Source organism: Melanerpes formicivorus, unplaced genomic scaffold, assembly GCF_026170545.1.
Source record: "Melanerpes formicivorus ecotype bairdi unplaced genomic scaffold, bMelFor1.0.p_v2 SCAF_16, whole genome shotgun sequence".
Lineage (NCBI taxonomy): Eukaryota > Metazoa > Chordata > Aves > Piciformes > Picidae > Melanerpes > Melanerpes formicivorus.
The window spans coordinates 12,837,268-12,853,201 of record NW_027142368.1 but is presented as its reverse complement, the minus strand read 5'-3'; the positions used below and the strand labels follow the sequence as shown (position 1 = coordinate 12,853,201).

The window sequence follows — 15,934 nt, the reverse complement described above, 5'->3', positions numbered from 1 at the left end:
CAGGGCACCCACAGCAGCTTGCCCAGCAGCACAATGCCCAGGGGGGCTTGGAAGCTCTCCAGAGAAGGAAACACTGCAACCTCTCTGGGCAGCCTGCTCCAGGGCTCCAGCACCCTCACACCAAACAACTTTCTCCTCAGCTTCAGATGCAACCTCCTGGCTTCTGACTTCTGTCCCTGGGCACCCCTGAAAAGAGTCTGGCCCCAACATATTGCCTCCCACAGGTCCTTTAGCTCTTGCTGAGCTCAGATTCCCTCTGGGGCTGCTCTTCTGCAGGCTGAACAGCCCTGGGGCTCTCAGCCTTTGCTCTTCACAGAGATGCCCCAGATCCCTCAGCATCTTTGCAATGATGAGAAGCTCATCTCCTGTGTGGGAGCAACAATAATCATAGAATGCATCAGGTTGGAAGAGACCCTTGAAGTGCATCATCTTTTGCCCATTCTCCTTGGGCAGGCTGAAATCTGTTTTGGGGGCAGAAACTGGCATTTCACAGTGTTCTCTCTGGGATCACTGATCCTGGCAAACGCAACCAGCACCAGAACAAGAGGACACAGTCTCAAGCTGTGCCAGGGGAAGTTCAGGCTGGGGGTGAGGAGAAAGCTCTTCATTGGAATGTGCTGCCCAGGGAGGTGGTGAAGTCCCCATCCCTGGAGGTGTTCAAGAGGGGATTGGACGTGGCACTTGGTGCCATGAGGTCTGTGGTGACAGGTTGGACTCAATGATCTTTGAGGTCTCTTCCAGCCTTGATGATACTGCAGTACCAAGCCTGCAGGAGGCATGATCTCCAGCATAGAGTAAGAGGGGGAAGAGCCCTTTTCAATTCCTCCCTTCCCCCCCACCCCTCCCACATACCAAGGAGAAATTACACAAGCTCTCTCTGCACATATATAGATCTCTAGATATAGTTTATTTCTCACAATTCCTGGCAAGAGTTACAGGTGTATTTGGGAGGGGGGGGGGTCAATCATTTACAGTTTTTCACAGCACATGGAAGTGGCCACACAGCTTCTGAGGCGAGGAACACACATGTGTGGAAGAGAGCACACGTTTCCAACCCCTCCACCCACCCACCCACTCACACAAACGGGGGGGGTTAATCATCAAAGCTAATACTAGATTCAGCGACGGAGAAAGCCTGGCAGAATGGGCTGGGGGGAGAGGGGGGGGGGGAAACACAGCGTTGGGTGTGGTACAACACTGTCAGTCACAAATGGGACAAGCTAAACTACTTTAAATTGTTTCAATCTAGTATTTCTAGTCTACCTGCATTATTGCATTTATACGCTTTTATTTTTGTTTTCTTTTGTGTTTTTTTTGTTCAAAGTCAAAAGGAAAGAGAATACTCAATGTGGGAAAGGAAAAAACTCCTTGACTGGTTTGAAGGATTTGAGCTGCAGCCCGTACAAAGTGTCCATAGAAGCATAGACAAGGTTATAAATCCAAGGAGGTAAGAAAAATTTTGTGGCTCTGTGGGTAAGGTGGGTGTCCATTTCCCCTCCAGAAATGTGTCTCGGCAGCACTGTTGGTCCTGAAAGCAAAACCAAGCCAAGCCCTGTGCTTTGAGCACACTTCACTGGGTGTTAAGTGACAAGCAGGTCTGGTTGGAGAGGGGAGAAGAAAAGAAAAGAAAGTGGCACTCTGCAAATTCCTTATCAGCTGGGGAACACCTCCAGGGGCTGACTCAAACCCCACCGAGTGTCGCTGGAAAGACCTTTGTGGCTCTCGGTAGCGAACACTGCCAGCATCTGAGCTTTCCCCTCCAGCCTCTGAGGAGCTTTGGATCAGTCCCTGGAGAAGTAACAGAATCCAAACAAACCAAAAGCAAAAAAAACACCCACTCAAATTAAATCCCTTGCAATCTGACCCTCAAGTTCCCTTCAACAATGTAAGTTCCTCCACAAATACTTAAACAACCTGCACCTACCACTGGAAGAGTTGGGTTGGGGGGGGGGGGGGAGATTGTACCTTTTAGTCAAAGTGGTCCTAACCAGTGACTCAGGAAAAGGCACCAGGGCTGCTCAAAACGTAGGAAAAGCCAAATTGTTCCCTTTGGTGGTTGGGGTTTTGAAATTTAACATGATCAAATTCCATGGCATCCTTATTCTTAGCAAATTGCCCCAGGACTGCTTGGAGCTGCTGTGGCAAGCCCAGGGACAGATACAACACAGTGCTGCAGAGGTGACTTCAGATTCCTCTCTTCCTGCAGGGAGTTTTGGTGCTGTAGAATCATCATGCACAGATAGAAAGAACCTCTAACTCTCTTCTTGAAGCTTAGCATCGTGAGACATGAAAGAAAAAAAGAAGATTTCAAGCTGAGTGTGGCTGAAAGAGAAACAGGAGCAACAAGAGTAACACATCCCAACTACTATTTAACCCAGCTTCTAGGGTTTTTTCCCCCCAGCAAATAAATAAATAACTATTAAAACAATATTTCATTTGAAGAACAGAGCATCAAAGAGCAGGAGTACCCAAGCCAGCCACAGCCCCTTGTCCAGAGCAGGGAGCAGAACCACAGCACAAGGTAGAGCCGAACCCTGGTTCCGATCCGCCACACAACTCACAGGTCTCGGCCATCGCCTTGTTAGTAGAACCAGAAGGAATTTTCAAGGCCCAGTCAGGTCCTGCATCAGGTGGTAGCATCCTCCTTTTCAAAGAGAAAAAGTCTTTGCAGTCCTTTGTCCTCAAGCCTGCAGCTAACAGAGGATGAGAGTGAGCTACAGCAAGGTCCTGTGCCATGAGCTGCTTCTTCAGGGCCAGCAGGACCGCAGGTCATCGACTTCAGCGCTGTGCAGGTCACTGACATCAGCTGCTTGAGTGCTTGAGAACCTCTCTGTCTCTTGCCTGTGGTTTTGGTGCTGCAGGAACTGGAGGGCTGCAGAAGCACTTGCCACTTCAGCCATTTCTGAACTACAAGTGGCATTCCCAGGAAAGGAAAGGGAATTTTTAAGGCAGAAATCATCTCTCATCAACTCTAGGATTATTTTTTTCCTCAGTCTCACTGTTGCTGCTTATCCACAAGCTGTTGTGGCTCTAAGCCTGGCTGCCTCAGTTAATACCAGAGAAGGCTTTCTTCATGCTCAGCAGAACTAAAGAAAGTTTCTGTAGTTCTCAAATGATCTCATGATGACCTGCAAAGCTATCCCTGGTGCCATTAAGATCTGAAAGGCCTAAACAGAGCATGGGGAAGGGGAAAATTCCCCTTATTTTCAGTAGCCCATGGATCAACCCTTAAACTTTGCTTCAGCAGAGCCAAACTCGTTTTTAATTGCTCAATAAGGGAACTATTAGTGCTTCAGGGTAAGCAGCTTCCCAGAGCTTCAAGCATGAGCCCAAGAGGTGAACAGCACCTTCAAGAATGCGTTTTTACCTTCCTGGAAGTGCTGCTGCATTGTCCTTTGGCTTCCAGATTTCTTTGCATCCTCCTGCAGAACAGTTTGGAGTAGTGGGCCTTATCCATAGCATGTTGGATCAGTAGAAAGAGGAATCTCAGAATCCTAGCAGGGTGGGGGGTTGAAAGGGACCTCTGGAGATCATCCAGTCCAAAGCCCCCTGCTAAAGCAGAGCACCCACAGCAGCTTGCCCAGCAGCACAATGTACAAGTGGCTTTGGAAACTCTCCAGAGAAGGAGACTCCACAACCTCTCTAAAGGAATGAGAGAATCATTTTGGTTGAAAAAGACCTTTAAGATCATCAGGTCCAACCACTGACAAGCAGGAGTATCACCCAGTTCATCCTTCTTCATGCTAGAAGCAGCAAAAACCTTCTACATTGCCCAAGATTGCCTAACAACATCTTTACATTCAGCTGAAACTTATGGCTCCTTCAAACCAGGTTGAGATGGGAGGGGTGGGAACTGGCTCCAGAGTTTTAGGGGTAAACTATAACATCTCAAAGCAACTTTGGCAAATTTATGATTCAGAGACTTCATCAAAAAGAGTAAACTAGCAATCTAGATCTCTTCAAATCCCAAGCACAAGAAATCAGACTGGTCTGAAGTGCTTAGCTCATAGAATCATAGAGTTGTTTAGGTTGGAAAGAGACCTCTAAGACCATTGAGTCCAACTATCAGCCAAAGACCACCATGGGCACTACACCATGTCCCAAAATGCCATGCCCACACATTCATTCTCCCCCTGGAGACAGCACTGGGAGGATTATGGCCTGCCCTAGGTGACCAGGGGGCTGGGCTCGATGATCTCCAGAGGTCCCTTCCGACCCCTACTGTTCTGTGATTCTATGACTTCATTCTCCCCATGGAGACAGCACTAGGAGGACTTCATACCACAAAGACCACACAAAGAACAACATCAGGCAAATAACAGCATGTGCTCAGTAGGAGAAAAGACAACTATTTATTTAGCACAGCGAGTTCAGTCATTGAATGCCTTCTGCTTCAACAAACTTTGGTTCCAATCTCACCTCCACTCTGAGAGAGGAGAAATTTGCTCTTCTCAGCCTGCTGCTCGCTGGGACATCTCTTTTTTTGGTTCCCTCCCAATGAAACCACTGCACAGCCTGGCACATTAAGGCAGAACAGGAGGTGTTTGCTAAGAGGATGGCATTGGCATGGCAGGATTGAAGAGCGTTGCCCCAGCTGGCGTGGCAGCTATGCATGAGCTACCTGACTCAACACTAGACCCACACTTGGAAAAGCTACTACCACACAGTCCAGTGGAACCTAAAAGTGCCTGATTTTAAAGCAAGTAGCCCACACAACTAATCTGGGGTGGGGGGAAACAGTAATTTGGAGCTTCTAGCACAAGGGGCACACATCATACATTCAGCAGTTCACTGGCCAGACATTCTTTGCACTGAGGAGGAACCAGGAATTGAGGTGCTGCACAGCACAAGGTGGATGGCACCCCCAAAACAAGAAAAATAAAAGACATCAGGGACACTTTGTGTGTGAGTGCAAGGAGGGAGGGATGAATGAAAGGTCTTCTCTGGGGTGACTTGAGCTTTCCTCCCCAGACTGCAGGGACACAAACATCTAGGGATGTATACATACATGTGCAGAAGATTCTTCAAGGCAGGGTCTTGTATACACACACACAGACACAGTGTTTTCCAAACCAAACTGCCAAAGAGGTGGGTTCCAAGTAGCACATCTGGACAGCAGACACCAGCATTAAGTGATCAGAGCAAGTGGCAAACCCCTTTATGGATGGGACACACCGTGTTCAGCGTGGTGACATAGCCAGCTGGGGAGCTGCAGTCCCTTCTCTGAGCTATGTTCCTGGCTGAAATTCCTGGGTTTAAAGTGCTGGAAGGGCAGGAGGAGTTTGGGGGGTGGGGACAGAAAGGGTTGGCTGTGAACTGGTTCCCCCCCTCCTTCTTCTGTCACCAGAGGTTAAGCCAAGGAAATAAAAGCACTTCAGAAAGTGGAACAGGAGAGTCAGGTGAAGCGAGTGTTTCTTTTTGACTCCCCCTGTATCTCTCTGTGCTGCTCAGGGCAGAACAGACAGATGCCATATCTGTTAAAAAAACACCAAAACACCATTCTCATATGCCAGGGCTGAGAGGAGGGCAGACAGGACTCCTGAAGCATCTGTTGAAGATGGGTTTCCCGCTTGAAAACAGAAGCCACTGCCTAACAATCGCCACCCTGCTTCATCCAAACAGGCATCAAAGCATCAGTGATAATTCCCCTCCCTCAGGAGCAACATTTCCTTACAGCCAAGAGCTTTGTGCTCCAGAGATCTGAGGCAAGAGCAGCTCAGGAACAGCCATCCCCACATCCAAACCCCAGTAGCTTGGACGTGCTATTCTGTTCCCAGTGGGCACAGGCTACCAAGTCCTGGTGAGCAGGTTCCTGGCAGGACTGCACTGCAGTTTGTGTCTGGCTTGTGCACCCAAACTTCTCTTGTGGGACACCAGAATGCTCAGTCTCGGGGGGAGCTGATCTCACCCCAGTATGGCAAGAGGATGTGTCCAGGGTCTGGGGGCTTTGCAGCTCTCTCAGACATTTTCTGTAGGCACAGCAGCCTCACCATATCCTCTTGCCACCCTTGCTGCAGTCACTGCAAGGGAGCTGTGCTGGGGCTGCCTCTGAGCTCTGTTCTCTCACATCTCTGCTTTGCAAATACCTTTCTTTACTCTCCCACTCCCCCCTGAAATAACCTCTGAACACCTGCAAAACAGGCTGAGGGGAAATCAGTTCTCCAGAAAAAAACCCCACCATGGACCCTACTGCTTCAAAGCCAGTAAGTTCTCCAGGCTGTGACATACTTCTACCAGGAGACATGTCCACATCACATGGAGAGTGCTTTAAGCCACCAAGATCTCACCTGGGGCTGCAGCACTCCTTCCCAAAAACCAGTGTGCTCAGCCCTGTCTCTGTGCTGGCAGAGACAGACATCACACTTCAGCTGCATGCAGCTTGCTGTCCCTCAGAAGACACCACCTGATACTGCCAGGGGCTGTGCACCTCTGGGAGTGTTTTATAAACCCTGGGGAAAAGAGGATGACAAAGCTCACTGTAGGAACAGCCAGACTTTGTTTGGGGAAGGTGGGTGCATCCAGCAGGCCAGCTTTGGAGGTAAATCAGAGAGATGTGAGCCAAGAGAAGAATGTAGAACCTCCCCATGCGGTTCTACAAAGCCACCATCCTATCCAGTAGCCTTGCTGGAAGCTGACATTGCAAAGGAAGAGGAGCACACAGCTTCCTCTGGCCCTGCACCCACCTAACCTACACAACCAGGCTCAACTAAAGACCTCTGACTACAGCTCTTCAACTTTGCTTTGTCACCACCTCTTGCTCATCATCGCTCCCAAACCTTGCCCACAGGCTGCAACTGCTGCTGAGCTGTGGAGTCTCTGTGGCTCTGACCTCAGCTAGGCTCTGACCTCATTTAAACCCCAAAATGTAAGGTCCTGACTGCAAGGCTTTTTGGTAGTAGCACAGCAGCAAGGGTGGCCCCAATGGAATCTTGCAGAGCAAGATCTGCCCATCTCTTGGGTTAGGAGAACATCATCAGCCAATGCACCAAGCACCTTCTCTCATTGCCTGCTTCCTTCTCCCCCTCACAAAATCTGGCTTCAGAGCCAAGGTACTCACCAGGGAAACCAGGCTGTTCCTGGGGACTGGGAATTTGTTTCTATTTCCAAAGCTTGGAGAAGTCCCAAAATCCTGTGACTGTCATAGAAGGAAGGTAAGAACCCACCTTAGGACAGGCTCCCCTTGAACAGGGTTTCCCTGGTATGAAGCAGGTCCCAGGTCCTCTCTGCCCCTAAAATCAGCTCACATCTCCCTTTTCCCCTCCAACTTCCTCAGGTACCAAGAGACCACAGCCTTCAGCGGGGGGAAAACATTGAATCAGATGAAAGCCTGATGCACATCGCAAAGAAATGAACAGAAAGAGTCCAGCTGACCTTGAAGACATTTGGGCTGAGTCCACAGCACCCTGCAAAGCCCAGCCTAACTTCAGGAAATACTAGATCCAAACCAAAGCCTCTCTATCTCCCAGATACCCCCAATATGACCTCAGCAAGCCATGGGATTCTGAAGGCTGCCAGCCTGCAAGAAACCAAGCAGGTGGCAGCTGCTGCCTGAGCTCTGCACAGGACTTCTGCAGCTACCTCCATGTGCTGCTGCTATCTGCTGTTGGTCACAGCACAGCCCCTCTGCTCACCTCCCAAGGTGGCAGCTCAGCCAGAGAAATGACTTCATAGAGTCATCAAATGGCTCGTGTTGGAAGGGACCTTAAAGATCATCATCTTCCAACCTCACCACCATGGGCAGGGACACCTTCCACCAGACCAGGCTGCTCAAGGCCCTGTCCAACCTGGCCTCGAACACCTCCAGGGAGGGGGCATCCACAACCTCCCAGGGCAACCTGTTCCAGTGTCTCTCCACCCTCACTGTAAGGAATTTCTTCTTGATGTGATGTCCCAAGCTGCATGCTCAGCCCAACCGTGCTGCAGCCTCATCCTCCAGCTGCAGCCAGCCCAGGTTCTGCCAGTTGGGTTTTTCAGGGTGGGCTGATGAGCAGCAGGTACATGAGACACTGATCAGAGGCCACACTTTGCTGTTTGGGTCAGGGAGCTGCCTTTTGCCTGCCATTGCCCAGGGGGTGCTGGATACAGCCTAACACCATGATGGGCAAACCGAGTCTGAGCGAGAGGCTCCACCTCCCCTTCCATCACCTTCACCACAACCCAACTTCAAACCAAACCAAACAGAACCCAAAACACAAAGTAGGAAAGTGGGGGGGGGAGGGGATGGGACTCTGGATGGGACATAGAACACTTTGGACTTGAAAACAGGGGATTGCAAGAGAGGGGCAGGTTGAGGGGGGGAGAGGGGGTGTCTCCAAGGAAGGACAGCAGGGGAGGGGAGGGGACACCGTCATTGACACTGGTCAGGAGAAGCTGTCATCTATCCACAGTGGTGTAAGCCAAGATATATCACATGAAAGAACACACTGAGTGCATGGAGTTACCCACACTGGGCCAAAGTGGCACTGTCTTGAACAAGACTCTTGGAGTTGCAGTTGGTGTTGGTTGTTGACCTATCTAGCTCGCTCTCTCTATAGATATAAGGTTAAGTATAGAACTGCTCTGCATGCATTTGTCTCAAAAGGAGCTGTACAGCTGGGTTGGGTCTCAGCTCGTCCCCTCCCCACCCCCCGTCTCGGGTCTTCATTTTTTCCGGGCTAGGAAGGCGACTCCCACGATCACCGCCAGCGCCGCCACCGCCACTCCTCCCACGATGAGCAAGGGCTTCATGTTGTCGAAGAAGCTGCCTGCCGCCTCCTCCGAGCTGTTTCCCTTGTGGTCAGAGTCAGGGGACTGCCCGGGGGCCTCTTGCGTCTCGCCGGCGGCGGGGCCGGGCTTCAGGTTGCTGTGGTTGTTGGCGACGGCGGCGTCCCCTCCCGTCTTCTTGGTGGCGGTGGCAGGAGTTGGCTGCTCTTTGGGGGTCTCCTTCTTGTCTGCATTGGTGGTGGGCCCAGGGTTGGGCTTTTCTGCCTTTCCAGAGCCGGGGGCCTTGGCGTCAGGTTTGTTGCCGCTTCGGACGTTGCCTTTGGAATCCATCGCCGGGAGCGCCGAGGGTTGTGGCCAGGCACCACGAGCGTGGGGCTATTCCCAGGTCTTCTCCTTTGCCTGGCTGCTGGAGAAGGCAGAGGAACCACCTGAGCTCAACCCCTTGGAGTGGTCCTCGTGAGATGATTCTTAAGGCTGACAGTGTCCTATCTGGGCATGATACAGCACCTGGAAGGGGAGCAGAGCGACAAGAGGCGAGTGAAAGGACAGAACGCAGAATCAACCAGGTTGGAAAAGACCTTTGAGATCAAGGCCAACCTACCACCTAGCACCATCTAATCAACTAAACCATGGCACTAAGTGCCTCAGCCAGTCTCTTTTCAAAGACTTCCAGTGAAGATGACTCCAGCACCTCCCTGGGCAGCACATTCCACAGCAAGCCAGCACCATTCTACCTGGAAGCAAGGGGGAGAGGCCAGAACACAAAACTAGAGAACTGTTGGCTCTTAGGAACTGTGAGTTACATTCAAAGCATCTACCACAGTGCCTCTACCTGCCAGAACACCAGACAAATTGGACTGTCCTCTACAGCTGCCACAGCTATGCTTCATGTGCAATCTAGACAAGTCCATCCTGGACATGTCCACCCATTCACATCCATCCACTTACATCCAGCCAAATAAACCTTACTTCTCTCTGTGCCCAGCAGCAAAAGAAAGCTTTGTGTTCCATGGGAAAGCAGATCAGTAGCTCCTCCAACCTCCTGTCTCACCTCTTTGCAGCATTTTTCCCCAGTTAAGTTTAGGGAGTGGTTAATGTGTGACCTTCTCCATCCAGATGGGTAACGAGGGAAAGCCAGCATTAGTCCACAGCTATCAGGCTAGGACGAGGGCCAACAGACACAAAGTAGAAGCCAGGAAGTTCCACCTAAAGATAAACTTGTTTGGTGTGAGGGTGCTGGAGCCCTGGAGCAGGCTGCCCAGAGAGGCTGTGAAGTGTCCTTGTGTGGAGAGCTTGCAGCCCCCCTGGGCATTGTGCTGCTGGGCAAGGTGCTGTGGGTGCCCTGCTGCAGCAGTGGGGGTTGGACTGGATGATCTCCAGAGGTCCCTTCCAACCCCTACCATGCTGGGATTCTGTGATCAGAGCTACAAGGATTATTGCTGTCAGCACTTCTGGTGGAGCTACATCGAAGCAAGGCAAGGGCCAGACCCTCAGCTGGTGCAAACCAAGGTATGGACTCAAGGGCACGAATTTACTGTAGAGCTGGACCTCAGTGACAGAGATCTCACTCCTGTCTCCTTGCAGTGGTTAGCCAGCCTTGCTCCCAGAGCTGAGGCTGTCAGATGCACTGGAGGTGATGAGCTGAAGCCCTTTTCCCCAGGGAGCTGATGAAAGAGTGGCTACACCCAGGGAATCCAGCAAACAAAGAAAGTTGGCTTCAAGGGGTTATAAAAACACAACAAAAGCATCAGCCCAGCAAGCCATGCTGGGCAGGATGAGCTGGAGATGGAGCTCCCATGGCTGCACGGGAGAGAGGGAGGGCCACTGGGCAGCTTGCCATCAGACCTCTGCTGGTGCAGCACCACCACCAGCCTTGAGCCTGGGAAATAATGACTGAACCAGGAGGTGGCAGTCAGAGCAGACTCTCCTGCTTCATTACCTCCCTGCTGACCTCCAGCGCTGCCAGGAGCCAGCCAAGAGCTTTCTGCCTGCTAAGTGAAACATGAGCTTATGAGCTGTCTGCATTTAGACATCAAGAGGCTTCTCAAAAAGAACACCCAACAACCTCTACAGAGAGAGGTTTCTTCTAAAGCAGCTCAGAATGCAGATCACTCCTTTAATGACAGCAAGGAGAAGGTCCCAGGGTTGCAGCAGTGATCTGTGCTGCTGCCTTTTCTGGGAACCACAGAGTCCTGAAGGTTGGAAAAGAGCAGTATCTTAACGGGGGGGGGCTACAAAAAGGGATTGGAAGTGGCACTTGAAGCCATGGGTTAGTAGTCATGAGGTCTTGGGTGACAGGCTGGACTTGATGACCTCTGAGGACTTTTCCAACCTTATTGGAAGCCTTATCTAGTGGGTGGTGTCCCTGCCCATGGCAGGGGGGGTGGAACTAGATGATCCTTAAGGTCCTTTCTGACCCAAACCCTTCAGTGATTCTATGAAACAGTGAGTGGAGCCCAAGACTGAAGTAGGATTAGAAATGTAAGCACAGAAAGACAGCTTCATCATGCCATGAATAATAAATTACCTGCTTAATCACTTTAATATCAATTATCTGGGCTGCATGTTGTTCTAGGTATGAGCCCAGCTTCTGCTGCTCTCCCTAGGAAAGCTCTGAGCAGCCCACAGAGCTGGTGGATAAATCAGAGGGGGCAAACTGACCTTTCTGCTGAGAAATGGGCACTCCACCTCCCCAAGAGCCTCTCAGGTTTGACCAAATCCTCTGGTTCACACCCCTCATTGAGCAGATGAGGCTCCCAGGCTGCTGGAAGCAGGAAAGCTGGTTCTGTTCAGCACCTGCAAGGTGCTGTGGAGCTTTGTCCTGTGGCCATGCCCTGTGCTGCTACAAACAGCTCTATAAAAGTAGTTGATGTCTAAGTGAGTTTCCACTAAAAGCAGAACAAGCCCTTCAGGCAGATTAGGAAAGGTTTTCAGATGATGTAGAAACCACACTAAGCCCCAAAATCAATACCAGCAGTTCTTAACTGTCCACATGAAAGGATTTTCTGACAGTGGTTTGCTGTTACTGGAAATAGACACCAGCATGGTGGGGTGGGAAGGGACCTTTGAAGATCAGCCAGCCCCAGCCCCCTGCCCCAGCAGGGCACCCACAGCAGCCTGCCCAGCAGCACAGTGCCCGGGGGGGTTGCAAGCTCTCCACACAAGGACACTCCACAACCTCTCTGGGCAGCCTGCTCCAGGCTTCCAGCACCCTCACCCCAAAGAACTTTCTCCTCAGCTTCAGAGGCAACCTCCTGCCTGCCACTTGGTGCCCTCTGCCCCTTGTCACCACTGACACGAGTCTGGTCCCAGCCTCTTGACATTCTCCTTCAGATACAATTGTCCAGCATCTCTCCAACCTCTCTGGCTTGGTTGAGCTGATGCTGGCAAACTCTGCCTCTGAGAAGCTCAGACTCCCTTTCTGCCCCCAGCAGTTGCAGCACCAACACCAGAGCCCCTGCCTTAGTTGGCATCTGCTGCCCTCCCTACTCCTCCAGAGCACCCTCAGCAGCACATTGTCTCCCACCACAATGCTTAACCCTCTTCTGAAGGTTATCAGCTCCCCCCCAGGGCAGCCTCCCCACTTTGGGCACCATCCCTTCTTTCTTTTCACTCTGCTTCCCATTCCCAGTCCCAAAGACACAGAGGAAACACAACCTCAAAGTTGTGCCAGGGGAGGATTAGGTTGCATGAAGAAACTTCTTGACTGAAAGGGTTCTCAAACACTGGAACAGGCTGCTCAGGGAGCTGACTGAATCCCCAAACCCTGGAGGGGTTTCAAAGAGGCAGGGATATGGTGCTGAGGGACATGGCTTAGCATCAGACTTGTTAGAGTTCACGGCTGGACTCAATGATCTTAAAGGTCTCTTCCAACCAAGATGTTTCTCTGATTCTGTGTGCTCACCTTTAAGTACCTCCACGTCCCCCAGACTGCAAAGCAAGGAGCTCTCCTCATCTTCAGAAGCTGCTCATGTGCTTGAGAGTTTTTCCCCAGCCCTTTGGCTCCTCCTCATCCCTCATTCCATCAAGAAATTTTCCTCTGATGGCCTGATTTTCCAACTTTTCTTTCTTCTTCAGAGCTCCTCACATCTATTTATTCCTCCCTTCTCCTCAGCTGCTGTCTCTGCTTGTCTACCCACCCCTCCCCCTCCCAGCTCCCTCTCTGCCTCCCACACAGGCAGCAGCACTTGGGAGGAAGCTTTGGTGCTTCACTCCCTCCCTTTTTCCAACCCCCCTCTCTCCCCCATGATGTTTCACCCTGTGCCTTTGCAGGGAGCTTTTCACCTGCCTGCAGCTAACCAGCTCCTGTCCAGGCTGGGAGGAGAAAGCAGAAATCATGAAACCAATGATCAGGGAGGGGAAAAAGAAGAGCCCTCCAAACCCACACCTCTGCAAGAAGCAGCAGGCAAACCCCACACCCCTCCTGGGCTGCTTCTGGAGGTTGCAGCTCTCAAGGTGGGTGCAGACTCACTGGTGCAACAAGTTGGCCCCAGCTGAAGCAACAGGGCTAAGGGAAGGACCAGCTTTGCCTGGCTGCCTGAAGGGCACCTTGTCAGCCTCATCCCTCAGCAAATTAACAACCATCTCTTCATCCATCTCCTGCCTGCGCAGATGAGAGCTGCATCAGTCCTGCAGCGAAGGGAGATGAGTCATTGCTGGCTTCCCTGTGACATCCCACCATTAGGAGGTCCTCTTCTCTCTGCAGAAACCAGCCCCAAGCCTCATCACCTTCTCCCCACTGTCTCAAGTTGGGAGGGGAAAAAAATCTTTGCAACACTGAGGTGGGAAGCTACCCCTCACAGATGTGCAGAGCCCAGAGAGGTTGTGGCACCTCCTTCTCTGGACACACTTGAACCCCACCTGGGTGCATTCCTGTGCAGACTACCCTGGGTAATCCTGCTCTGCCATGGGGGTTGGATGATCTCTGGAGGTCCTTTCCAACCTTTAATCATAGAATCAATCAGGTTGGAAAGCACCTCAGAGGTCATCAAGTACAACCTGTCACCCAAGACCTCATGACTATTAAACCATGGCACCAAGTGCCACATCCAATCCCCTCTTGAACACCTCCAGGGATGGTGACTCCACCACCTCCCTGGGCAGCACATTCCAATGGCTAAAAACTCTCTCTGTGAAGAGCTTTTGTACTGTGACAGAAGAAAGAGAACTCAAAGAGAATTGCCAATTTCTTCTTTCCTAACTCACCCAACAGTAAATCTCACCCTGCCAGTCTGAGTTCCAAACTGACTCATGGTAGATGTTTGGTGGCTAAATGCAGTTATTGGGCAGCCCCAAAGCTGAGTTTAATATTAAAGAATGGATAAAGCTGTGAAACTGAAGCTATTGCCATGGGTGAGGCTGATGCAGTATCCAGGACCTTAAGTAAAAGTTTCCCAGACAAATCTTTCCAGGGAGTTCCATTTGGCATGCCCTGTCCTAGTGCTCTGCCTGGACCCCCCAAAGCAGCACAGCTCCATTGAGCCCAGAGCTTCTGGGTACTCTTAGCTGGTTGTGAATCAGTCACCAACCCATGCTCCAGGCTGTGCACTGCTCAGCAGCTCTGAGTGATGTCACATTTACCATCAAGAGTCTTCCTAGCTAGCCGGGGGGCCACCAGGCCCCCCGGCCTTTGTTGTCACCACCACCATCACCCAGTGTGCAGCAGGGGCACTCACCAGAGATGAGAGGAGGATCCTCCAGCCCAGATGGGCTCAGCTTGGGGCTGCTGCCTTTCCTGGGAGGCATTAAATAGGGGAGTGGGTGGGGAGGGCCAAGTGGCCACAGCTGGGGTGGGAGGAGACTCCAATAAAGCCCAGGTGCTCTGGGATTTGAGGGCAAAAAGGGGCAGGCGGGGTGGGAAAGGGGCAGACCGTGAAACCAGTGTGATTGAGAAAGAATGGAGATTAAAGTAATATTCAAATATGAATTATTGACTTTTGGTGATTGCTAGAGGCTTAATATGGCCAGCTGCAGGATGATCCACTCCTCTTGGACACTAGAGAATGCATTGGGAGGGTGGTGGGGTCGACGTCCCGGGAGGTGTTTAAGAAAAGCCTGAACGAGGCACTCAGTGCCATGGTCTGGATGATTAGTTAGGGCTGGGTGATTGGTTGGACTTGATGATCTTGGAGGTCTCTTCCAACCTGGTTGATTCTGTGAGGGGTTTTTTCCACCTCCTCCACCAAAAGCTGACCATTTCCACTGGGTTTTCAGCTGCCATGGTGGGCTTCTCTGAATTTGTCCTTGTGACAGAGGTCCATCCATACACCTCAAGGGTCCTCCAGTTGAAAACAGGCTCAGAAACAGCTACTCACCTCTGGCAATGCTGTGCAGAAAGGGCTTGAGGTGGCAGAAAAGATTTTATATGTCACAGACTGGTGGGACCTCTGGAGCTCAGCCAGCCCCAGCCCCCTGCCCCAGCAGGGCACCCACAGCACCCTGCCCAGCAGCACAGTGCCCAGGGGGGGCTGCCAGCTCTCCACACAAGGACACTCCACAACCTCTCTGGGCAGCCTGCTCCAGGCCTCCAGCACCCTCACCCCAAACAACTTTCTCCTCAGCTTCAGAGGCAACCTCCTGCCTGCCACTTTGTGCCCTCTGCCCCTTGGCCTGGCCCTGGGCACCACTCAGCAGAGTCTGGCTTCAAAACTTCTTCCCCATTTTCTAATCTCCCTTCACTTTACCATTCTCATCTTCTTGGGATGAAAGAACAGGAAGGTTTGCCCTTTCAAGGTGAAGCCCCAAAGCCCCATCCTCTTCTGCAGCCTGGCTTCTGTTGGCTTTTGGTCAAGAGTGAACTGGGTCCCCCTGACCAGGTAAGCATTAACTCTTCTCCCTGCCTCCAAACCTCACAGCCTGAAGCAGCTGAACCATGCCAAAGACCATCCCACAACTCCACGTTGCTTGAGTCAGGCATGGTAGCCATCTGCTCAGCTTCCATGGGTGCTGAAGTGCCTGCAAGGAGACAAAGGATGTGACCAAGCCCTCTCTCCATTCCCTTTGAGGTGCCATAGCTGGCAGTGAGGGTGGAAAGCTGGAGCAGGTGGTTGGTGCCTCTCAGGACCAGACTTCTCCTTCCTGAAGCTGAAGGAGGGCTTTGAAGCAGACACTTTCACCCAGCACAGTCCTCATTGTGTTCTTCAGTCTCTTCATTGCTCTTCCACCAACATGGGGAAGGGTTTCCAGTGTCACAGAGGAAGAACATACACTGAACAACAACTAATTCCAGGTC

General features: G+C 51.5%; 1 protein-coding gene across 3 annotated transcripts in view; it reads right to left on the bottom strand.

Moving 5' to 3' along the window:
* Positions 1–886: 886 nt before the first annotated feature.
* CEND1 (cell cycle exit and neuronal differentiation 1) overlaps positions 887–15,934 on the bottom strand; it is a 23,541-nt gene continuing 8,493 nt past the window's right edge. For 2 of the 3 annotated variants that reach the window (XM_068148261.1, XM_068148262.1), the window contains exon 2: positions 887–9,210. In XM_068148261.1, coding sequence (XP_068004362.1) covers positions 8,641–9,033 — 393 coding nt within the window. In that variant the 5' untranslated portion in view covers positions 9,034–9,210 and the 3' untranslated portion in view covers positions 887–8,640. Of the gene's footprint in view, positions 9,211–12,607; positions 12,787–15,934 lie in introns of those variants that run through there. The other variant, XM_068148263.1, reaches the window with a different exon arrangement.